We start from the raw sequence: 24,359 nt of genomic DNA, 5'->3' as shown, positions 1-24,359 counted from the left end.
ATTTTTAAAGAAGAATCAGGGATGAATTTATCTGATATGGCTGATCCTTGATAATACCAATCTGATACCGTATCGATTTTCAAGTTGACCGATAACCATTCCGATACCATGCACTATAACCATGACCACATGCATGGTATGTCATGAAAAAAAGGCTTACAAATGGAATGAGCTCTCAAAAAACTATTTTTCAATTTCTAAAACTTTTAGGGATTCTATTGCCAAAGGAATAGGCCTTAGAAAATCATATCAAACACCAATATTTGAACCAAAAAAATAAAAAAGATGTAGCATAGAAATTGACTGGTTCTTAAGGTCAAGCAAGGATATTTAAGGACCACCTCAGCAATAAGAGGGCCAAGCCGAATGGGTAGGGACCTTAAGGGCTAAATTTGTTGATTCTAATGGAAACAAATTTTTCGTCAACAAATTTACTACCTGATCACAATCTGATATTGGAATTTTGTACCTAAGGGAAAAAAAAAAAAAAAAAAAAACAATTGTTCTTATCCCGGTCACTATACCTAGTGAAGTATAACACTTCACTATTTGCCATATGATAGTACATGGGTTAGTTTAGTCCATGTAATTTTTTCGTAATAGAGGACAGACAAGCATTTCATTGGTAGCTGAAACTATAAAAGATATTTTTTATTTTTTATTTTATATCCATCTTCATTTGATTGCATTTTGATAATTTTACTAAAACGATGAATCAGAGTTTGAGCAACTCTCCTTACTTACTTTGGACTAAAATTTCGCCATTGAAATGTATGTGGGATCTTCTATCACTTGGATTAACGAATGTATTGTCATATGACAAATAGTGAAACGTTACACTTCACTAAGCATAGTGACATCTAGGAAGACCCAAGAAAGAATATACCCAGAGCCCAATATTGAATACAATATTTTGATCATTGGGAAAAGAAACCCTAACTGGTTTTTGAGCGCGTGGTGTACCTGCACTAGACACAGTCTAGTGCAAAAAGACCTGCGTACCCCCCAAGAAAGGCGGAAAGGACTAGGGGTGTGCCGGTTCTTTTGTGTTGAGCTGTGTCTGGGCATAGGTACACGCCAAGGCACAACACCAGTTGGCGTTCCTTCTCCCTTGATCATTAGAATGATGCGATAAAAAGTTATCACCGGCCATCTGAATCATGACTGAATATCCTTGAGCAATCTAATATATATAGTATATCTCTACCTTTTTTTTTTTTTTTTTTTTTTTTGATGAAACAACAATAAAGTGAAGTGCAACCACACAAACCACACACCAGCCCCAAAAGGTAACCGACTTTTGGAACCGTGGAATGACGGATATACATAACACATACACCACACACACACCAGATGTGGGACTAAACCCACCCCTTTTTCTTTTGATGAAACAACAACAAAGTGAAGTGCAACCACACAAACCACACACTAGCCCCAAAAGGTTAACCGACTTTTGGAACCATGGAATGACGGATATACACAACACATACACCACACACACACCCGATGTGGGACTAAACCCACCCCTTTTTCTTTTGATGAAACAACAACAAAGTGAAGTGCAACCACACAAACCACACACCAGCCCCAAAAGGTTAACCGACTTTTGGAACCGTGGAATGGCAGATATACACAACACATACACCTATCACTACATCAAAATAATTAGAATACAGAATAAAGTAGCAAGGTTTTAGATAGATGCCTCATCACTAAAGAATCTTAACAAGAAAGTGGAAAAACTTTTGGAAACTCCTGGAATGAGAATCCTATAGTAACAACAATAATGTTCATCTATAAATACCTTAGGACATTGGAAGAGTGTAAACCAAAAGATTTACAAGATTTATTAGCTTTGTTGAAATAGGAGGTTTTTGATCCATTGAAGCAACAAGTATGCCACCTTTTCACGGTAATGGATGTGAAATTACTGTGCAGGGGCCAGATCCAAAGCTTCCCCATAACTGCAGAGCTATCATGAAACGCTCAGAATCAACCGGCTGTGGAATCCCTACAGAGAAGCTGTATGAGCATCTCAGCTCTGGAGTGTTCTTAGACCATAAAAGAAAGGCAAGTGTGTACAATTCCAATCCATATGATGATAGTTTTGTTATTGGGGGTGTCAATCGGTTGGTTTGGTCTGGTTTTGTTAGGGCTGAATCGGTTTTGGTGAGAGAATAGGTGAATCCGAAACCCAACCAATAAGTGAATATTCGGTTTCAGTCTGGTTTGAATTTGTTTTATGGGAAAATGTTTTCTGTGCTAGGGGTGCAGGCTACGCCCAGACACATGAGGGGTGATGGGTGAAATGACCACCTCATCCCCTTGAATGGTGGAAATGTCGCCCCCATGTGTCTGGGTGTAGCAGAACATCGACCCTTGGGTATTTTTTTTTATTTTCTCTTATCAGTTTAATGTTGGATTTGGTTTACCATATATATATACATGGGAGAAAGTTCTCTGTCCGAGAGTGTGGCCTACACCAGCACTCTCATAAGTCTATCTCTCTCCTCCTCATATGAAAAGACACTTCTGCCCCCTTGTTTTGAGGAGGAGAGAGATAGATGCATGGGAGTGCTGGCGTAGGCCATACTCCCGGACAGAAAACTACTTCCCTATATATATATACGGAGAAGGTTGGGCATGCCGGACACCAGCTATCAGTAAGCTAGAGGCATACATCAATCCCAGGGCTAGACACAAGAGGGCAAGAGGATCTTTTTCAAGGGGGAGGAAAAAGGAAGACACATGTTGGCACCCTGGCGGCATGCCCATAAATATATATATTTAATATTTATATATTATTTTTTTAATGATTTTCAGGTTGATATCAGTTTTTTTTTTAAAAAAATTGGTTTAGAACAGTTTGGGTTCGGTTTCGATCTGAGTTTTTGTATTCGATCGGTTCAGCTCAATTTAAGCCTTTTCAGTTAGTTCGGCCGGTCTCACCGGTTCAAGCTAGGGTTCAACACCCCTAGTTTTGATTGTGCAGCAGTATAGCCCGAGCTGAAGATTGTCTTGAGTCTAGGATTACAAATGAATAGATCCTCTTTGGCCACAACAACAATAGGGTACAAATCAAAGTCCCCAAACCACAAGCCTCATTGGTAGGATAGCCTTCTTAGTATGAGAAAATTTATTCTTTTAAGACTCAACTATGGGCTTCAAATGTTAAGTGTTTTAAGCTACAAATCAGTATTTGTATTTAATTATAAAAAATTATTTTGTAATTTTATGCAGAAGTATTGGATTGATCCAAAAACAGGCTACAATTGTTTCATGCTATTTGCAAGAGATCTTTCAATCACTTGGGGTGATGACAAAAGTTACTGGAAATGGGATTCTTTGCAAGAAACAAGGTACTTAGCAATAGTTACCCTATATATATTGCACCATTTCTCCTGCATACTGTTCTTAAAAAAAAAACCAAGGCCGTACCCAGTGCACAAGGCTCCCACGTTTAACAGGGTCTGGGGAGGGTCAAATGTACGCAACCTTACCCCTGTTTCCACCAGGACTTGAACCTGTGAGTCTGTGATTCAGCGTTCAGCAAGTGAGCACTTGACCAACGTGCCAAACATGATCTTACCCCTGTTTCCAGAGAGGGTATTTCTCCTGCATACTGTTCTTATTAACAACAATATCTGGACTAAGCATTCTGTTCTATTCTTAATTTTGATTCACAGCAATGTGCATGTTGACATAGCTGAACTCATAAACGTCTGTTGGCTTGAGGTGCGCGGAAATCTTGACACATCAAATCTCTCACCAGGAGTCATGTATGAGGTTGCATTTGTGGTGATGTTGAAAGATTGTGCCAATGGATGGAATGTTCCAGTGAACTTTGAACTCATACTCCCTAATGGAAAGAAGCAGGAACATAAAGTGAATTTGCATTCCAAGCCTAAGAGACAATGGATTGAAGTTCTGGTAGGGGAGTTTTGGACATGTCAAGATATGGATGGAGACATGCAATTCTCTATCCTTGAAACCAAGGGAGGGCACTGGAAGAGTGGGCTTGTCATCAAGGGTGCCATTATTCGACCAAAGAGAAACTGTGATACTGAGAAACCAGGCAATAAACACTTTACAGTGATCTCAAAGGATCTTTCAATCACTTGGGGCGATGACCAGCAATACTGGAACTGGTACTGTTTGAATGAAACAAGGTAACATTTGGTAAAATCTTATTTTCTTCCACCACCTCTTACAAGCATTGTTCTAAAACTCATCGAGTCCACTTGATTCTACGTGATTTTGATGCAATGAGTGTGCTCAATGGCCAAGAATGTAAGAAGTTTTAGTCCCACATTGGTCGAGTAGTGTATGGTTTCTCGGATTTTTGTCCCTAAAATGGGGGAGTTGATGTCATAGATCACATCCAATTTAAATGGACTTTTGAGTTGAGTTTTTGGCTTTTAATTACACTGCAAGAAACTCATTCTCTGTGATCAGTGATGAACTTTTTCTTCTATTACTAATGTTTATCTTTGTTCACAGTAACATTCTTGTCGACGTAGCTGAACTTATAAATGTGTGCTGGCTTGAAGTGAAAGGAAAGTTCAACATATCAAATCTCTCACCAGGAATCATGTATGAAGTAGCATTTTCTGTAATGCTGAAAGATCCTGCACATGGATGGGAAGTTCCGGTGAATCTGCGACTTGTACTCCCCGATGGAAAAATTCATGAACGTAAAGAATGCCTGCATAACAAGCCTAAGGGGAAATGGATGGAGCTTAAAGTAGGGGAGTTCAAGAAATGCCCAGGAAATTGTGGAGAAATACAATTCTCCCTCTTTGAAACTGAAGGTGGTCAGTGGAAGAAAGGGCTTGTTATCAAGAGTGTTGTCATTCGTCCAAAGAACTAAGTTAATAGTCTAAAGAGAAGTTTATGCATCTAAATAAGGTGGAGAATCACTATAATATGAAATGTAATAAATAATCATATGGTAACTTGTTAAAGTTAGCTTATGATGAAAAATAAGTACTTTCATTGGGGGTAAAAGATTTCTTTTGCTTTAATTTCCAAATAATTTCAATTAGGTTGGCTTTGCATCATATAATAAAGTGTTAATGGATCAGTGTATAGAGATTCAGCTACTTGAATCCTGTTTCACTATTCAACTCTAATCATAGTTGTCATGGCATCTAGGCGATCCAAGGCATTGGAGAGGATCTAAAATCAACGCGACCAAGCCTAGACGCCTTGATAACTATGATTCTAAAAGAATAATGAAAACCTATCAGAAGAATGAATTTGGGCCAAAGTGGTGATGAATTTACAAAGCTCTTCCACAATATAAGAAAGAAAAGTGATTGAAGAGGGAGGGTAAGAGTAAGACCATTAGAGTGGAGGTGCCCTATTCTATTCTATCTGGCTTGCTAGCTAAGATAAAGAACTACATTTTCCAGTTCCTACGGTTGGTGTTAGGAGTAAAAGCCAAACGGAAAAGAAGGGAATAAGATGCCTTTATCTTTACCCTGAGAAGGAGAAATCCCAAACATCCTAAGGTATGTGAACTGGGTACAGATTCTTTCCTGAGAATCAAGTAGTTGTATCTTATTTCAAGCAACCAAGCTGTGAATTGCTCTATTCACAGTTCATGAATTTTGAGTTGCCTTCTGAGTCCAGTAAGGTCAACCCAAAAAAATTCTTTTCTCCAATTCGCAATTTAACTTTCGGAGATCAATTAACATTCCACCCTTAGCACAACTCCATTAACAAACAAGAGTCAGAACCAGGACACAATATTACTTGAGCTTCATCAAAAGGTTGGAACCTTTATAAGAAATGGGAGTAAAAACTTCAGAATCATATTCTTACTTGCACACTCAGGGTTACAACAGTTTCAGGCTTCATAATGGAAGTCCAAACCTTCCATGTTATAAATGACAAAGCTACCAGAGGACGAAAATGGAAGGAGGGATGGGTTCAGGATGGTCAGGGAATGGGGCTGATCTTCATCTCGCTGAAGAGCCTGATATGCTGCTTTCTCATGGTCATTATGACCATGAAGAAGTTGCTGTGAAGAGGAAAATGGAAGGAGGGACGGGTTCAGGATGGTCAGGGAATGGGGCTGATCTTCATCTCGCTGATGAGCCTGATATGCTGCTTTCTCATGGTCATGATGACCATGAAGAAGTTGCTGTGAAGAGGAAAATGGAAGGAGGGATGGGTTCAGCATGGTCAGGGCATGGGGCTGATCTTCATCTCGATGAAGAGCCTGATATGATGCTTTCTCATGGTCATGATGACCATGAAGAAGTTGCTGTGGAGGGGCCAGAACCGAAGATCCCTAACAACAGTAGTGATGTTGTCACAAAAGTGGTGGAGTTAGGAAATAAAGAGTCCCTCAACAAGGCCATTGAAGAGCCAAGCGAGCAGCTTGGTCATGACTGCCATGTCCATGAAATTCTTGTGGAGGCACCAGAACTGAAGTTACCCTTTGACTATGTCAATGTGACGAAAGTAGCAGAGTTCGAAAAAGAGGATCTTCATCAGAGTATTTCACTTTGTCATGCTCGTGACTATGAAGTAATTGAGAAAGCCCCAGAACAGAAACTACTTCCTCACAACTACCACGCCATTATCAGATCTTCAGACTCCCTAGTTGATGAGACCTCCCTGAAGAAGCTGTATGATAGTCTCCACTCTGGACTGTTTTTAAACCAAAAGACAAAGGTAAGTTTGTTCAAATCCAACCCAGGCTTATTTTTGCAGGCCATATGAACATTATAGTGTTGATACTAATCAAAATTCTTTTTCTTCACCTCCTCCCCTGTAGAAGTACTGGGTTGAAGCAAAATCAGGTTATAATTGCTTCATGTTGTTTGCAAGAACTCTTTCAATCACTTGGAGTGATGACAAGCAATACTGGCACTGGCCTTATTGGCAAGCAACAAGGTAAGATCTGATTTACTCAGGTTTTGTTACCATACATCTTTACATGTTGTTCATCTAGTTTAACCTGATTAGGCAAAGAAGTTTCACTTGAAATCTTATATCAATTTCTGCTTGCAGCGATGTACTTGTGGATGTTGCTGAACTTTTGAATGTCTGGTGGCTTGAAGTGCGTGGAAATTTTGACACTTCAAACCTAACACCCAGAGTAATGTATGAGATTTCATTTGTAGTGATGTTAAGAGAATCCATATATGGGTGGGAAGTTCCAGTAAACCTTCAACTCGTACTCCCTGATGGAGAAAGAAAGGAACGTAAGGAGTGGCTTCTTTCCAAACCAAGAGGACAATGGGTTGAGATTCTGGTTGGGGAATTCTGCACATCACCAGAGAAGGCCGGAGACCTGCAGTTCTCCCTCTTTGAATTTGGTGGGCAGGCAAAGAAAGGGCTTGTCATCAAAGGTGTCATAATCAAGCCAAGAAAAAGCATTGATGAGAAATTAAACAATGATTGCTTTACGTTGATCGCAAGAGATCTTTTGATCGCTTGGGGTGACAACAACTGTTACTGGCGCTGGTCTTGTTGGAAAGAAAATAAGTAAGAAGACAATCCCTTGGAAGTATAACTCTTTTTTTTTTATTATTTTTTAACTCAAACCTGATCTTGATTTTGATTCACAGGGATGTATATGTTGAGGTAGCAGAACTTTTAAAGGTGTGTTCACTTGATGTGCATGGAAAGTTTGATACATCAAAACTTTCACCAGGAATCATGTATGAGGTTGCATTCACAGTGATGTTGAAAGATAATGCATTCGGATGGGAAGTTCCTGTGCACTTTCGACTTCTACTTCCAGATGGAAAAACACAGGAACATGAAGAACACCTGCTTTCAAAACCTAGAGGAGAATGGATAGAGCTTAAAGTAGGGGAATTCCAGGCATCCCCTGAAAAGGCTGGAGACATTCAATTCTCACTCTTTGGGAACCGGAAGAGCGGACTCATAATCAAAGGTGTCACAATTCGGCCAAAGAACTGAATCTAAAGCCACTTTATATTTATAGATATACGAAGAGAAAATAGGAAATTAAAACAATGTGCAATAAAGAATCATAGTTATTTCTTCAAACAAGCTAATAAGGATACATTCAGAATTCTGAGCACACCATCACCACCATTCCTTCCCCAAAAATGTAGATACACAAATAATATTGAAAATAAGCTCAGATCTTGATTCAGGTATTTTATTTCAGAGAGACCAAGCATCACAGGTTGTTACTCATTTGTTACTGTGAATATGTACTGTGCTAAGTCCTTTTCATTTAACCATGAATAAAATATGCTAGTGCTATTTCGTTGCTTGCCTTCAAGTCTAATGTATGATAAGCAATCAGTTATAACACCACCTCAGCTTTAATATTTTTATTAGTAGTCTTAATTTCAACTGCTATAATTAATAAATCATAGAACACCTCAACCCCCCCCCCCCCTCCCAACCTCCTATTACTAACATATATTCCTTTCTCCAAGCACTTTATAGCTATTAGTTAACTCCTCTTAGATTTACATTTCAAAAAATTTATAATTAATATTAAAGATTAGAAACAACTTTGCTTTTCTCCTTTAGAAAGGGACTAGAAACAAATGAAATGGTTTGATTAGTCATATGTGAGACAGGGAACAAGATTGATAAGATTAGGGTTTTACTAATTCAACCTTGCTTGGAGATATTATTGTAACGGATTATTCACCAAAGTTCTCAATCTCCATGTTAATAATCAAGTTAAACGGTAGGCAGAAACCTTTTATATTGAAAGGCGAATTCAGATTGTTAATTCTATCTAATATGGACATATTAATCATTCCACGGCAATTGAAACTCTAATGCTCAATCCAAATTATTTGTTAATTATTTGTTATTTCAAAGACTCAGAATGTAACATTTGTAACAAAAACTTTGCTTCTTTTAAGAATTGTATTTTCAATTGAAAGAGTAATATTTTTGAAAAAAACATACAATTTGAATGAAACATCACTTTTTTCTATCAAGCAAAAGACAAATCATAATCTCAGTATCCACAACTGCTTCACCCAAAATGCAGTCAGCATTCATCTCCATCTTCCCCTCACTAAAAAACTTATGCTGACCCGTTGTGACAGAAAATATTGAAAATCACAGCATATGAGAAAATCCAATCACATGGATGATAAACCATTTATATAGAAATGATATAGTGTACAACTCAACATAGCCTCATCCCAATCTGAATGGGGAGATTTAGTTCTGGTAATATGAGACACAAAATAAAAAAAAATGTTTCTAATACACTACTTTTGAGCAATACCCTTTTTATTTGTTTTGGGGTGGGGGGGGGGGGGAGAATGAAGGAGAGTTCCAAAATATGTGGTAGTTTTCAGGCTTAAAGCACAGAGAAAAATCAATCCCCTTGTTCTTCAGTGTCTCTGTTGCAGAATCTATTCTCTCCAAGAGCTGAGTTTGGTAATATGACACAAAGTTATTTAAAAAATAATTTGGTTCTAATTCACTACATTTGAGCAATTTTTTTTTTTTTTTTTTTTTTTTGGGGGTGGGTGGGGAGGGGATGAAGGAGAATTCAAAAATCTGTGTGGTAATTTTCTGGCTTAAACCACAGAGCGAAATCTATCCCCTTGTTCTTCAGCGTCTCTGTTGCAGGACCTATTCTCTCCAAGAGCTGGGTTTCACACGGTTTCAGATGTTAATAAGAAGATGTCTTAATGTCCTTCAGAATACAACAGTAATTAAGTTAACATAAATTGAAGAGATTAGGTCACTTATTTACACAGGGTACACAGACCATTTTGATTAGTTTGTTTTACCATACAATCAGTTTTCTTCTCTAGCAATGGTGAAATAACATCTTTGATAAGTATTTGAATACTAATCATTGGATGTTCTGATATACAGCCATCTGATTGGCCACATGTCAACATGGTCTGGGCACAACTTTTCCATGTCAGCATTTGGTTTACAACACCTTTACATGGACTAGATGCGCCAAAGTAATTACGTCAAAAAAAGTCACTAATCATGCAGTACTTGGACAGAAAGTAGGAAAATCAGAGTTGAGTATTTTGACGTGCTACACTCCATCCAAAAAACCGAGAAGGTATTTAGAAAAGATAAACACAATACAGGAGCTTTAAGTGGAAAGTAAGCCAGAATCTCAGAATAATGTGCTGAAGGAATCAACTAATAATTTTATATTTATTAAAAGCAAATTTGAATATATCTACACTTAACCTTTCTTTTTAACTTGATGTGTTATCCATATTGTAGTATGCATTCGATCAATCAAGGTACATTTTCCCAGCTAATTATTTCAGAAACTGATCTTTGAATGATTGTTAAAGGGCCATTATACTATGATGAAACTGTCTTTGGTAACCTGAATTCGTGCAAACACCAAGAGACAGACCATTTAAGTAATTGACCAGGTAGCAATTATACACTACATCACACAGATACATGGACCAAATACCTATTCATCAATGCACCCATAGGTTGCTATATAAAATAATTTTATGTGAAAATTTATGTAACTTGTGGACCCATGATTCTTGCATAATCCAATTCATGTTTTGTAATCCCACAAATCAATATGAAAATCCCATTTTATGGCAATGGGTATCAACTACAACTATTTTTACTCAATGGAGAAGACCACCAATGAACACTTCAAAGATAAAGGTGTAAGGGACTGAAAATGGTAGTTTAGGACTTGGACATAGAGGAGGGACAGTTGGATGTGGTACCGGTGAATGTTATCTTCGATTTGCTCGCTATTACCGATTCTAGTAGAAGAAGTGAACCAACATTCAATGACCTTAAAATTGCAGAGACCTACACTTTTTAGTTCTGCAGTGTACTGACTTGTTAAGGATTTGATCATATTAACTTCTTAAGTCACCATGGAGGAAGTGGAATGGGTGGTGTAAAGACAACATGAACTCAGGACCTAGGTGATGCATATCTTTAAGTGAAACAACCAAGTAGCAGTTATGCAGCAGCAGTGTGAGAATTTTGGATCCCAATCATCTATTCTACTTAATCAGAGAAGCACTTGACATAGCTGGCTTTGATTTCAGAATGTAGTTTTATTTAATTTGTTTATGGTTATTGGGCAAAATATTTCTGTACTTGGGGCTGAAATAAAATTTTCTCTGCACCCCTTGAGGTTGTAAATCATTTTTTAATCATTAACAAAATCTGTATCAGACACAGAATCCCCCCCTCTCCCGGGACACACAAACACATGCAAAAGGTCTAGATATCTTTCCAATCAAATGCTCTCAAAACTTTGCAATGCATAATGTTGATGAAGTTTACATATCGCTGGCCCATTTATTCAAGATGATTTTAAGTACAACGAGGTGTTTTCTAGAGGCTGAATATTAAGATCCTTGCCAAGAGCATGCCACAAGAAGAGAAAATCATGTTACATCATGTTATGAAAATCTGGAAGACTACTACTCCCACCACCACAGCAACCACTACCCCCCCCCCTCCCCAAAAAAAAAAGCTACTTTTGCAAGGGTGGTGGCTTTGGAAACTTACAGAAAAGGCTGATAGGGTTGGATGGCAGATAGGTGCGGACCATGCCATATGGAAAAGGGTCTGCTTCTGGCTGAGGCTGAGATGCTGTAAATATACTTCCTGGGGATGTATGGAGCAACTTGGACCATGCCGAGACAAGAAAGTGTGTGCATGATTCCCTTTATATGTTTTTCATCCAGATGAGAAGCCTTTTTGGAAGAAAGGTTCCATTTGTGGAATCCAACTCCACATGCATTTCTTTGGGCATTTTGGGAGGAGAGGAACAGAAGGGTGTTTGAAGACCACCCCAGATCCTCTCCCAGAATTTGTGCTGAGATTGGTTAGTTAGTTAGTTTGTTTGTTTTTTTTTTTTTTTTTTTTTTTGGGGGGGGGGGGGGTGGGTTCTCACAATTAAGGAATTCAGTGGTGTTTTAAAGTGTCTTTTACTTCCCGTCTGATATAACATGTATGATGCAACGTATATTCTTCAGGTATGTTTCTTTTTATAGCTCTCTGTAGATTTAAATACCTTTGATTTTCTGTCCTTACCGATAAGTTAAGAAAAAAAGGACAAAAGTCAGTGTAGGGAAAGTAGGACTAACCTTCGCATGCACCAGACCATTAGATACCAGAACTGACCTATCAAACACACAGAATTTTCCTCCATCCATGCATGTCACAGCTCCACCTGCTTCTTCAACTATCTGCTTGAGAAAAGAGTAAAGCAGAGAATCAAAAAGAACAACTTGAACAGAAGGCTACAAATATAGTGAAATGTTTGTGGAAGAAGTAGATTTTCCTTTGCATGAAGGATATGGTCATATGTAACCACTAAGCCATACACATGCATATGCACACAACTTCTACTGTTCATGAAGGATAGGATTTGATTATAAGTAATCACTAAGTTGCCCAATAAACAAGATCACCAACATGGGCAAACGGAGCAGTCCTCCCCGTCACCTCTTCCCTATAATGTAAATATATTTCAATGATGCAAACGGAGTAGTCCTCCCCCACCCTTCTACTATCCAGTATTTATTGGTATAAAACATCCTAAGATTTACCTTGGGTATTTCTCAGGCTTCATGAGGAAATTTTCAACAGAAAATATTGAAGTACAGAAAGAAAAAAAAAAGAGAGTTAATTTTAGTTATATGCTTTTCTTTTTACTCTTTTTCTTTCTAAGAGTTTGTGGAATCTTTGTAAATATCAGGAGAAATAAGCAACATGCACTTCTCACATAATAATTCTTTTTTTTTTTTTTTTAAGGTTTAACCAGGGTACTGTTCTAATGAGGCACAGAAGACAATATTTACCAGAACTCCAGCAGCCATGTCCCATGGTTTTAGACGATATTCCCAGTAAGCTTCTACAATGCCAAGAGCTACATGACACATGTCCACTGCAGCTGCACCAAGCCGCCTCACACCCTGTACATAAAATGCAAAAAGTTTTAGTATAGAGCAATAGACAAAATCTCCTTCTTCATAGAAAAAAAGCCAGGATGGTATATATATATACACACACACACACAAACACACATACATTTGGGTGTTCAGGTTGATATAATTTGTCAGGGAAAAGGCTATTATACCCTACTGATGTCTGTAAATTCTTTGAATAGGTTTATGTTAGTCGCCCATGCATCATCATGTTCATATCCAAATCCAGTCACTAGAAGAGATTGTTCCACCTAAGAACAAGAGGAAGAATGTAAGCCCACAAGAAAAGCAAACTCTAGAATCAAAATGGCAAATTAATAACTTTAAGGAAACTAAATGTACATCTTAAAAGAGAACTCTAGACTTCTCAGATACTAGAAAAGCACTTCATGGACGAGCCAAATTATAGTGGAAAAAACTCTTTACCACCATTATTAATATGGCCAAGAAAATCTTTTGAGATCAACTGTCCCAAGGAAGAATATGGGAAGTAAAGCAAAAAAATTCATGACTGCTAAGTAAGTCACATCAGCATATAAATAAAACAATAACAATAGGACAGCTAGATGAGTCTACGAATCCCTTTCATACAGCAGCATGAAATTCAATACCTACCTCATCCCTCAGCAAATTATTGAACCAGCACCATATTTCAAATTCTTCTCTCATATCCTCAGGCTATTTTTAGAGGCACTAAATTTCAAACAGAAGGGGCAATGATTTAATGATTAACTAATCCCCTTGATGCAGATTCATCACCAAAATAAGCTTGTTTTATTAGGAATAAGTCTAGGATTGGGTTATATAAGTGTTGCGCCTTTGATCCCATGGGTTTTCTATGTAACATGCCACTTTTATGGGCCTAAAATATGGGTAATTAGGTTGCATATGGGACTCCTTAGTTTTATTTTTATGTAATTAGTGGTCATGTGAATATGTGATCACTTAAGTGATCATGTGACTTGGTTAAGTGGTCATGTGACTATTTAAGTTGGGTTGGATTAGGACTTTATAAATCCAGCCATGTTTTAAGTCTATTTCCTTTATTATTTCACTTTCCTAGTCAGTTTAGGTTACCTAATAGGTTAAGGATTGGGTTAGGCCTTTTCTTTTTAGTGTAGGAGTCTATCTTTGAGTCTTTTATTTAAGGTTGTAAGGGGGCAAGTATTGAACACGAATTTTGATATTAATAAAAAGTTTTTTGCTGCTCTTCTTCTCCAGGAAGATTTTTGTCGTGTGTTTGATCAAGGCTGGTGAGATCGGTGTTTGATCCGATTGACACCTTGCAGTGGGAAGCCCGGGTGGTTCGCTGGTGGGATTGGTGTTTGATCCAATCGACACCTTGCGGTGTGAAGCCCGGGTAGTTCTCTTCAAGTTCTACTTTCTAGTTTATGTCCTAGACTCAATTTTTATTCAAGTTCTTACAATCAAACAAGCTGCTGCCAAGGAAATTCTGCAACAACAGTGAGTTTGAATCATCCCCATCCCCATCCCCAACAATTTTTCTTCTAATCCTCTCACAGCCCAAACCCTAGTTTTCCCCTTTGTTATTTTCAAATTTCCCATACCCTAAAATTCCCACAGACCTAACCAGCCATCAGAACTTCATCAAATTTCAACCACACCATCCCCTGCCCATAAGGAGAACTCGATCTCCTTTGCTCCCCATCCTAACCACTGAAACCCTAATTGCCCCCATCTCAAATCAAAACCCACAACCCTAATTTCTGCCCAGCCCAAACCAACCGTCAGAATATCTACAAATCTGACCGATTATCTCTCATACCCTCCTAAGAAAACCATTCAAGTTTGGTTAACTTCAGTCCAGCCAAACCCTAGAAATCCATCTTTTCCTCTTTTCCAAAACCCGAAACCTTAACCCCAAATTGTTGTTAATTCAAATCAGCATACTTCCTTCCATTAAAACATCTCCGGACCCTGTTAGACTCCCCTACCTTGACTTGATGTAACCCTGACACCAAACCCTAACCCTAATTTCACCAAAAACTATTTTTGCTCTAGCCGATTCACCTGTTCATAACAGATCCTGGTTTATTGACAAGATAGTGTTTGGCACGATGAGTCATTGACTTCATGTTATGCTGCACTATCAAATACCAGATCTGCAGCATAGAAGTTGTTAGTCCATTTTTGAGAAGAAACGCTTTGAAATCTCATTTTTTGTTGGTCAAAATTTATTGCACCCTTTTAAAAGTTCCATTTTATCCCAAAAACGAGCAATTCGCCTCAACTAGGAAAACCGGAAGATCAAAAGGTAAAATTCGATAAGTAACCATGTTCCAATGGATCTAGATATTATGTCTCAAAACTATCATTTATGTTATCGTGAAAACATATCATAACATACCTGATCACTTTGACTAACATGAATTTTTTGTCCATTACAAAAAGCTCCACCTCCTAAAATGGTAACGATAAGACATAAGAGAACTGTCATTTCAACCTTCCACAACACAATTATTTTGTGCCATTCCACAAAAATAAACTTTACAGTAATGATTGAAAAATAAAATAAATGATCTGTTATCTATAACCCCTGACCTGCTGATGCAGAAAATATGCGGGTATTCCAACACATTGGCCCCCCTACAAATTCCACCTAGATAAGAAATCATCTCATCAGTTTTCCTCAACAAATAAAACTATTTCAGGTTTTATTTGCACAGAAACATACACACACACTATCCAGTCTTCATTGAACAAGGGAATGAAATAGGAAGTGAAAAAATAAAACCTGAGTTCTCTCTAGTTTTACAGGAACAAAACTAAATTTCCCTCAATATTCCCTCGTTTGTACTTGATCCCTCTGGCAGAACCCCGACAGAGAAAGCATGAGTTCTTTATTTTTTATTCTCTACCCTTCCTTACTTTTCACCAAGAATGCTTTGTTTTTGTGATACAGTAAGATATATACATCTTTAAATGTAGGGAGACAGCTAAGAAAGTTTGGCTTTGATTCAGAATAGCAGTTTTGATCCATTTATGCCTGAAAATCAACAACCCAAGTCTAGGTCCAAGCTAACATCTTAGCACGGGTTTGATCTATTTATACCTGAAAATCAACAACTCCAATTTAGGTCCAAGCTAACATAGGGTGTGCAGTGCCTCTTTTATTGCACATTGTTTCAAGTCATTTGGTTTGCTTATACCATCTAAAATATTCCTAATCCAAATTTTCATTAGATTAGGCTAGTACTATTGGTTAAAAGTTGCTGGCTTGCTCAGTTGGCAAGGACCTGTTGCTGGACTGCTGGTGGTAGCCAGGTCCTGAGATCAAATCCTGCCTCACCCTTGTGCTACAAGCCCCCTCCTTGCACAGCATGTGCTCCTTTCTCTCCTTGCACAATATTTGCTGTCTTCCCTCTCTTGTTACCCCCTTGTGGGTCAGACTATGAGGTACTGAAAAAGCAATTTCGAGTAAAAAAAAAAGCTAATATTATTAGTCATCTCATTGGTTTAACTTCAAGAATTTCTCATGATCGTAACACATTAGATTTTGCTTTATTAGTTAGAATCGTTTTATTTAGTAAAATTACTATGTAAGGTCTCCGGGTGGCTGTTGATATTGATACATAATGCAGACCAGAGCTTAAACACTTGGTTTTCTAACTGACCCTGGAACCATCTTTGGGTAAGGCCGGGTTAGGCCAGTTGGAGCCAATCTTTTGGATCCCAAACAAATGCTGAGAAGAAACATATTTCTCGTTTGGTAATCTTCCTCTTTTCAATGAGCAAAACATTTTTCCAGTTTGCACCACTAGTCTCAAAGAAGAAATAGTTTGTTTAAACTATCTCTTTTCTTTTCCATGGGGATGTGATGATGCAATAGAAAAGAATACTGAGTTTTTCATTGAGTAAATATCCCTAATTTCTCAAACATAACAATAGCAGAAATCAACAGTTGATTCAAGCCATTAGCTAGTATTCAATGCAATATGTATGGTACGTATTGGATGCAGAATATGGTTTTAGATTTTGGACAATGCAGAATAAGGTTTTAGACTTTAGATGATGCAGAGTATGAATGACGAGTTGATAGCTTTGGCTTGAATCTTAAAGACTATTTTCAAAAATCTTTATGAGAAAAACTGCATACTTGAAACATGATGCTACATGAATGATTCTCTTGTACAGGAATTGTGTGTGTTAAGTTGAAGAAAATCTGTAGGGAACTAAACAAACAATGGCTCAATTAATTAACAAATGCTGTTTCCTCAATAAATATTAGTTAATGGGAGGCCAACTGCACTTTTGAAAAATGCAAGAGTCTAGGACAGACCCATGTTTGACTTTACTAAAAGTCAAAAGTATTATTTCTGCTTTTCTCCTTTCCTTCTATGCATTTGCTTCACTAAAAAGAAGATCAAAAAAGGAAAGATTAAATACCACAGCAGCAGCAGCTGGCTTTCCTCGGAATAGAACTCCTACAGATACCGCAAAACTTGGATAGCCATGTGCAAAATTTGTTGTTCCATCTATAGATAACAGAGGTAAGATATCTCAATCTCATGATGAAGTTACAATAATACAACACAAAAGCACATCAAAGAATATGCCATTAGAAAATGAAAGTATTGCATTATTACTAGTATTGAACTGCAAAAGAATTCATGGAAAGAGCTAGCAGGAATCAGAAAGGAGATTTAAATCATGACATCAAGAAGGCTTCATAATATGACTCAGACAATTCTCACTAGTAATGGCCAACACTAGTAAACAAGAAAAGAAAAGGAAAAACGGACCACGTCCTCATTGACTGCTATGAAAACTAATTAATTTATATTACTAAACAGTTTTAAAGTACATAGATCAACAAAATCAATATTTCCTCTCATTTTTCCATATAAGGAAGCCGGAATTCATCATAACTTACAATTATGAGTATGAGATAGATTGCCCGTCTATCTTCCCATCTCAACCCTTGCAGTCCAAAATTTCTTGATTACCTCTAGAGTTTTTCCCCATCAAATTCAGTGACACAAGACATACGATTTATTAACCATCATTTTACATTTAGTAATATTCTTCTTTGTTCACAGAGTTCATTTCAATTGATTATGGAAAATTGTAACACCACAGGATCACAATTAAAATCCAAGAAATTTTCAGGGAGACTGAAGATGTACATTTGCAGTGCACAACCTCAAATTCAACATATTTTCTCCCATTTTCCAAGGTTCATCCCAGCCATTAACAACCTAAAATTAGCATTGATCCAGTCTAATAGCACTGATACTTCTAACCATGGGAAGATTTGGAACCAAAATGATGACTTTAAGTTCGCCTCACAAGTGGTAGATAAGATTTTAATAAGACTCTCCTAACAAAATGAGGCAAGAAGACGACAGGGGTAGGGTAAGAAAAAGCTCATGACTACTAGGAAGGTGAGACAGAAATAGAAAATGGGATACACATATGGGAGTTCCTACAAAAAAGGGCGTACCCAGTGCACGGCCCGCCACTGCAGGGTCTGGGGAGGGTCATAATACACAGCCTTACCCCTGCTTTCGCAGAGAGGCTGTTTCCAGATGGGAGTTCCCTGTTCTTTATTTAAATATTGCTGTGAGTTGTTGGAGTCAGACTAACTTTTGGATACGTGTTCCTATATGTTATCCTTACTGTATCTCAGAGTTTATCTCATGAGAAACTGAAATTTTGTCTGTTGAGAAATATCAAAGATGCTCATCAGGTTATTTATTGCTTATAGGCATAATACTCACCAAAGATTTATGAAGCCAATCATTGTCCAAGACCCATGACGACCTCTACTACATTATGCAGGATAGTGTCAAACTGGGTGATGAGAACTAGAAGTCGGGACTCAGAAGTACAAAAGATGATAATTGTTATCTCGCCACCTTTGTTAGTTAAAACGCATTTTTTTGCCATCCCCCACCCCCTTTCAAACATGTTTTCTGTATTGGTCCAAAAGATACGGCAAAAAATTTAGAATCCATTTTAAATGCGTCTTACATTTTTTTAGAGGGAGAAAAAATATCACTTTTTAAAAAAAATTAAACCTCAATTCCCCCCCCCCCCCCCCCCAAAATAATGTAACATTATATAGACTTATGACCACACATCAACCATTAATATTTAACTAATAAGACATGAGTTGGTCTCACAATTTGTGTGTGTCATAGTTGTCAAGGCAACCCAAGATGTGGGAGGGGCACTTAGGTGCCCTAGGTGTGCAGAATCTGTAATATAGCAATGATAATTTTATATAATTATGCTTATACGCAACATAGAAGCCATATCAATGCAATATGATATAATTATGCTGTTAATGACCTAATATGAGAAAACCAACACAATAAACAAACCATAGGATGTAATATAGGTATATTCATCAAAAAAAAAAAAAAAAAGAAAAGAAATAAATATAAATTAACGTAAATTCATAAGGTGTCCAAAAAATCGCTAAGGTGATGCGTAGACGTCCAAGGCAATCACCTTTCTTGCATCAAAGTAAGGCCTGCAGTCGCTTTGGACCCAAGAAGGCGCTTGGATGCCTAGGAGACGCCTTGACAACCATGGTGCATATATTGTCCTTTTTTAGTCCTATATTTTTCAAGCCTAAACATTTAAAACCCTCACCATCACTTTTTCTTTTTTTCCGTTCTCAAAATATTTGACCATATTTTTTACCATCCCATTAAAATTCTAAACCGTTTAAAACACATCCATCCGAACACTGTTCCCCCCGCCCCCCATTTCAATGAGCAAAAGAAGAACTCCAAGGAGATCAGTAATGTAAAAAAATGTTATTTTATGTCATTCCAGTCAAGAAGATAGATGGGGAAATCCAGAAGTACACCACCAGAACCTGTTGATTTCAGGAATTCAATATATAGGAACTTTAACCATTTACAAGACTCGCATGGAATTGACCAGAATTATCTGGCTCAGCAATATTAACAATGTTTCTCATGAGGACATGACTTAAGGATTTATGCAGCCACATGTGACTTCATTATGGATAAATGACCAGCATTATGTGTATTTCTTTTTATTATTTTGTAGTATTTTTATTTGGGGCCAGAATTGTTGTGTACTAATGTTGTAAGGGAGTTATTAAGGAGTTACTGCTGGAGAAGTAGTTATTAGGTTCTTTTTTTTTGTGGGAGGGGGCGGGGAGGGGGTTTAAAAAGACTGTATTTGGAGATGGAAGATAAGCAAGCAAGGAATGAAAGCATGAGTGATCTTATGCAATTCAAGATGGTGTGAAGCCAAGATCTTCTTCCAACTACAGCAGCCTGTAAACTGCAATAAATCATACTTGTTTGGCTGGAATAGGACTGATCATGATAAAAGATGTGGTTTGTCAAACTTGTCCTACATCAGTTTCTATACAAATGTCATATCCTCTGTTGAAGGGTCAGCCTAAAATAATTCCGTACTATACTAAATTACATAGTTTCCAGAGTTCCTCTCCATCTAACACATTCAATCTGCACTATCAAGCCATTCACTGGTGATTCTGATGGCCCTGATGTACACTGACACATTACTATTCTATCTCCGATGGGTCCCCTCTATTTTGTCACCCTCAAGCTACTTGTATTTTCATGGATTCACCTTTCCAAGACTCCCAAACCAGCCATCTATCATCCCCAATGTTTACACAATTAAGACTATACTTCGTGTACCACAAACTGTTGATCTTAAAAAGATCAGGGATTCATAAAAGAAAACTAATTTTACACATTCTTCTTCGTAGACATGATCCATCATTCAATTCAGTTTTCCAGAAGTCAGTTATACCTATTGACAATTGCACAGTCAATTACACAAAGCCCAATATGGCTCAAATATTTATATTGGGCCATATTGGGCTTTCTGTTGTCAAGTCTTATACGAAGCTATTAGACACTTATCTCGGAAGTCAAAATCAGAACACTTGGTTTCAAATTACACTTCCTAGAACTTGAAACACATAAGTGATAAGTAAATAAATAAATTGTAGAATTGCTTTTGGAAACAACAGCTAAGAGCACCAAACCTAATGGATCAATGCACCAGAGATAATCAGAAGACGAATCCCCAATAATCCCACCCTCCTCCCCGAGAATAAGATGATCACTGAAATTCCTTTTCAATACTCCTAGGATGGCAGCCTCGCTCATTTTATCTGTGCTGCAAGTAATTCAGAAAAATCAAGAAAAACAACAACATCTCATAACAAAAAAAAAAAAAAAACAACCAATGCCATTATTATTGGTGTTGCTGTTGTTATTATTGTAGTTGTTATTATTATTAACATAATGATAGATCATGATCAAATTTAAGGATAAGTTAAACAACTTATAAATAGTGGCTTCAGTCCATCAAACACATGTAACTGTACAAAATTAATCCAGGAGGGTCACGTATCTTAAATACAAGATAGCTACACAGGAGACTACAACTACCATACAGTAGAAGATGGTCAGACATGATGGAGACCAGAAAAAAAAAAAGGACCAAAAGCGAGAAAAATTTAATAATTTCCTTTGCCTCAACTTACAAATGGAAATGCTGAAATCTAAATGTACATGACACTTTCAACCAACTTATGAATAGAAATGCTGAGACTCAAAAGGTGACTTGATTGATGTAAGAAATATCATGGAACTAAAACTCGTGAGATCTCCACGAAAATCTCACTTTTTCATGAGCTCGAGACGAGATCTTAGGTGATACCATTTATTACCCCATCTCGGCGAGATCTCAGGTCGAGACGGGTCAAGTCGAGATCTCGACCCGATCCGGATCTTGACCCAAAATCAAGCATATTAGTTCCAGATCTCGACCGAAAATCGAGATCTCGACTCTATCTCGACTGAGAGGTGCCCAGACCTTGCTCCCAAGCTGCTGCCAGCCATTTTTCGCCATTTTTCATATGGATTTTTGCCATTTTTCGCCTATGTAAAGATGGTAAAATCTGCTCTTACTCGATATCAGAAAATCCTATTAATTCTTTTCAAAGATGGTATAAATCTGCACTTACTCGATATCTAAAAATCCTATTAGTCATCTCATAAAGATCAGATCGGTCTCAACTGATACTGATAGAAAGAGAGAAACTTGTACCGTATCATCCGTAAAACCAGGGTTCTATAAGTGCATACAGATATGTATGCAGAAAGACATAATAAATCTATACGTGCAATGCACCATGGATCTACGAAATGTTTCTGAAGAATGGAATAACCGCTGGTGTCCTTGGCAGTAGTGTCTGATATTAACCAAATATCTTATGACGTTGCAGAGAAAACATCAAGCACACGACTGGTTCATATAAATTTGTAATACCAAACAGCGTCTAAGAATGACTACATAACCTTTTCCATTAAAAGAACTTATAAGCTAAGACAGAAATTTGTACAAACACAGAGTTGAGCATGAAAGCATCAAGCATTGGAATAGAAAAAAGTTTCCTTACTCAGTCACCAAGTCCGTGAGTCCTTTATACTTAACATTGCGAGGTTTATTGACGGCATCCATCACAACCTGCAACATGAAATGAACAATATATAAAAAGAAAAAAAAAAAGGAAGATATCTGAAATAGAGGACATCATATTAGCAATATGCACTAGTGTTATTTCTTTCTTGTTATGATAACAAAAGAATTTAGCAAGACCATATAGATGTGTAGAGAGGAGATGGTTCTGCACATGAAAAAGGGCCATAAGCTGGTGCAAGTCTTGCTTACACAAGGTCCATTTAAGGGGTGGACTGGAAACAGTCATAGCTTTTATCGTTTTTGCAATTAGTAGCATAGCAATCTCAGACTCAAGCCCTTGTTCTTTATACTGGCAGCTGAAGCATTTATCATCAAAACAACGGCAGCCTCTATATAATTTTTGGCTGAATACCCAATCCAGAATGCAAACGCACATATCTGAGCATGACCTATAAAAGGATTCCTATTTTAGTTAACTAAGGCAGAAGCAACCATCTTCCATAGAATTTTCCCTTCAGCCCCATAAAAGGATCCATGACCTGGATGTGAAGATATTGCAACTCCAATGAACATCTCCTGTACAAACCAAAAAGAGCTAGGAAGCATTTCATACATATGAAGCTAACTATTAACGCACAAAAAGGTAATCAGTATCTTCTCCTCTTTTCTAACATTGACATCTGATTGCCACTTGAAAACCTCCTTCTTCAGATTGCAATCCTATAACACTATTCAAAGCCATCAACCTTGCAAAATCTTCAACTCTTATTGGAGTATCTTCTAATTAGTGATGGCTCCATTTCACCACTAATCGATGTGCTACAGAAGGATTCACAAAGGGCCTTCCATACAGGCTCATCATTATGTACTTCAAAAGGTAAGCTAATAATTGTATCATTAACTCAGAATCATGTGGTCAAGACATAAAAACACATCATACAGCCTACTAAAACCATATCCTGGCAAAGAGGGACACACCATACATCATAATTTCCAACCTTAGGCATGGTGGTGAGTCTGAGGGGTTGAAGATATTTTCTTAGGTCTATTCCAACCAACTTCACAAAGCAAGCAGTGATCACAACTAACATGTTTTCTGGAGTCAGCTAACGAACCCGACTCAGAAATTTTAAGTTTAACTAGGACAAAGAGTCATTACCTAGATTCTCTCAACCATTAAATTCCAATTTCAAAATCAATTCTGCATCTTACGACCCAATTGAACTAAGACCGTTTAGATTCTTCAGTGACATTCATAATAAGTTCCAACATGGATGCCCCGCCCCCAATTTCGTGAATCAAAAATTCCAAAAGAACAAGAAATAAATTTCATTTAAAAAAAAAAGTTCCAACTTCCAACAACCAACTGCAATTGGCAAGCAATGATCAGAAGTGAAATGGGTTCCCTCCTTTATATGAGAAATGTAGAGACATGGAATTAGTAAACAAAAAAAAATTAACCAAACCTCAGCACCGGTCTTCGCAGCATTTTCAACGGCTCCAAGAAGCACATTAGAAGGAATGGGTCCAGTCGATTCAGCACCCACTTTCGGATACCGCTTCTCATTGGGAATTTCAGATAACACAGCCTTTGAACAGAGTCTTCTCGCAGGAATAGTAGAGATGAATGAAACCCTCCGCGCCCCATAATCCAATATTCCCAGTCCGATAGAATTACTTGTGAAATTCAATGAGAGAGGCAGCTTTCGCTCCAAATCAGGTGAGAATGATTTGGGTATCTGAGAAAGTCTCAGAGCAAGGTTCGTGGAAGAAATTAAAGACAAACCCATTTCCAATGATGCAGATAAGACTTGGGAATCTCTGTAGTCTCCGAGTTTTTCTCGCTTCTCTCGTTTTGCGGCAGTGATTTGAAAGGTTGACAATCTATGTAGATGTAATTCAATACTTCGAATCTTTGCAGGTGCGAACGGTCTGGCGACTCTAGAGTCTAGACTCTGGAGTGGC

At 37.6% G+C, this 24,359-nt stretch overlaps 2 protein-coding genes across 3 annotated transcripts; one reads left to right on the top strand and one right to left on the bottom strand.

The window, feature by feature from the left end:
- Positions 1–1,836: 1,836 nt before the first annotated feature.
- Positions 1,837–7,971, top strand: LOC122641141 (immune-associated nucleotide-binding protein 10-like). 2 transcript variants are annotated; one of them, XM_043834467.1, is made up of 6 exons: positions 1,837–2,070; positions 3,241–3,359; positions 3,687–4,169; positions 4,501–4,516; positions 7,040–7,500; positions 7,584–7,971. In XM_043834467.1, exons 1-6 carry the CDS (start codon positions 1,897–1,899, stop codon positions 7,939–7,941), a joined length of 1,611 nt encoding a protein of 536 aa, XP_043690402.1. In that variant the 5' UTR covers positions 1,837–1,896; the 3' UTR covers positions 7,942–7,971. The 2 variants fall into 2 exon arrangements, with proteins under 2 accessions (XP_043690402.1, XP_043690403.1); XM_043834468.1 differs by lacking the exons at positions 1,837–2,070; positions 3,241–3,359; positions 3,687–4,169; positions 4,501–4,516 and adding exons at positions 6,131–6,179; positions 6,222–6,684; positions 6,788–6,906 and having other exon boundaries at positions 7,024–7,500.
- Positions 7,972–8,848: 877 nt separating this feature from the next.
- LOC122640870 (phosphatase IMPL1, chloroplastic) lies at positions 8,849–24,237 on the bottom strand. The gene is made up of 11 exons (XM_043834139.1): positions 23,861–24,237; positions 22,372–22,439; positions 20,950–21,083; positions 17,331–17,419; positions 15,486–15,543; positions 15,292–15,344; positions 13,076–13,174; positions 12,798–12,911; positions 12,081–12,182; positions 9,485–9,616; positions 8,849–9,243 (listed from the first exon to the last, which is right to left on the bottom strand). Exons 1-10 carry the CDS (start codon positions 24,182–24,184, stop codon positions 9,518–9,520), a joined length of 1,140 nt encoding a protein of 379 aa, XP_043690074.1. The 5' UTR covers positions 24,185–24,237; the 3' UTR covers positions 8,849–9,243; positions 9,485–9,517.
- Positions 24,238–24,359: the final 122 nt, after the last annotated feature.

Source organism: Telopea speciosissima, chromosome 9 (genome assembly GCF_018873765.1).
Source record: "Telopea speciosissima isolate NSW1024214 ecotype Mountain lineage chromosome 9, Tspe_v1, whole genome shotgun sequence".
In the NCBI taxonomy this organism is placed as follows: Eukaryota; Viridiplantae; Streptophyta; class Magnoliopsida; order Proteales; family Proteaceae; genus Telopea; species Telopea speciosissima.
Note: the sequence above shows the minus strand (reverse complement) of the source record. Positions and strands in the feature narration are given on the sequence as shown.

What these genes read in the sequence shown, in the direction of transcription:
- LOC122641141 (XM_043834467.1), top strand. Translation starts at nt 1,897, where the DNA reads ATGCCACCTTTTCACGGTAATGGATGTGAAATTACTGTGCAGGGGCCA. An exon ending in TCTTAGACCATAAAAGAAAG is followed by an intron (nt 2,071 to 3,240) that starts GCAAGTGTGTAC and finishes AATTTTATGCAG; the next exon opens with AAGTATTGGATTGATCCAAA. An exon ending in TCTTGTTGGAAAGAAAATAA is followed by an intron (nt 7,501 to 7,583) that starts GTAAGAAGACAA and finishes TTTGATTCACAG; the next exon opens with GGATGTATATGTTGAGGTAG.
- LOC122640870 (XM_043834139.1), bottom strand. Translation starts at nt 24,184, where the DNA reads ATGGGTTTGTCTTTAATTTCTTCCACGAACCTTGCTCTGAGACTTTCT. An exon ending in AGCCAGCTGCTGCTGCTGTG is followed by an intron (nt 15,544 to 17,330) that starts GTATTTAATCTT and finishes TTTCTTATCTAG; the next exon opens with GTGGAATTTGTAGGGGGGCC. An exon ending in AATTTACAGACATCAGTAGG is followed by an intron (nt 12,912 to 13,075) that starts GTATAATAGCCT and finishes TTTTATGTACAG; the next exon opens with GGTGTGAGGCGGCTTGGTGC.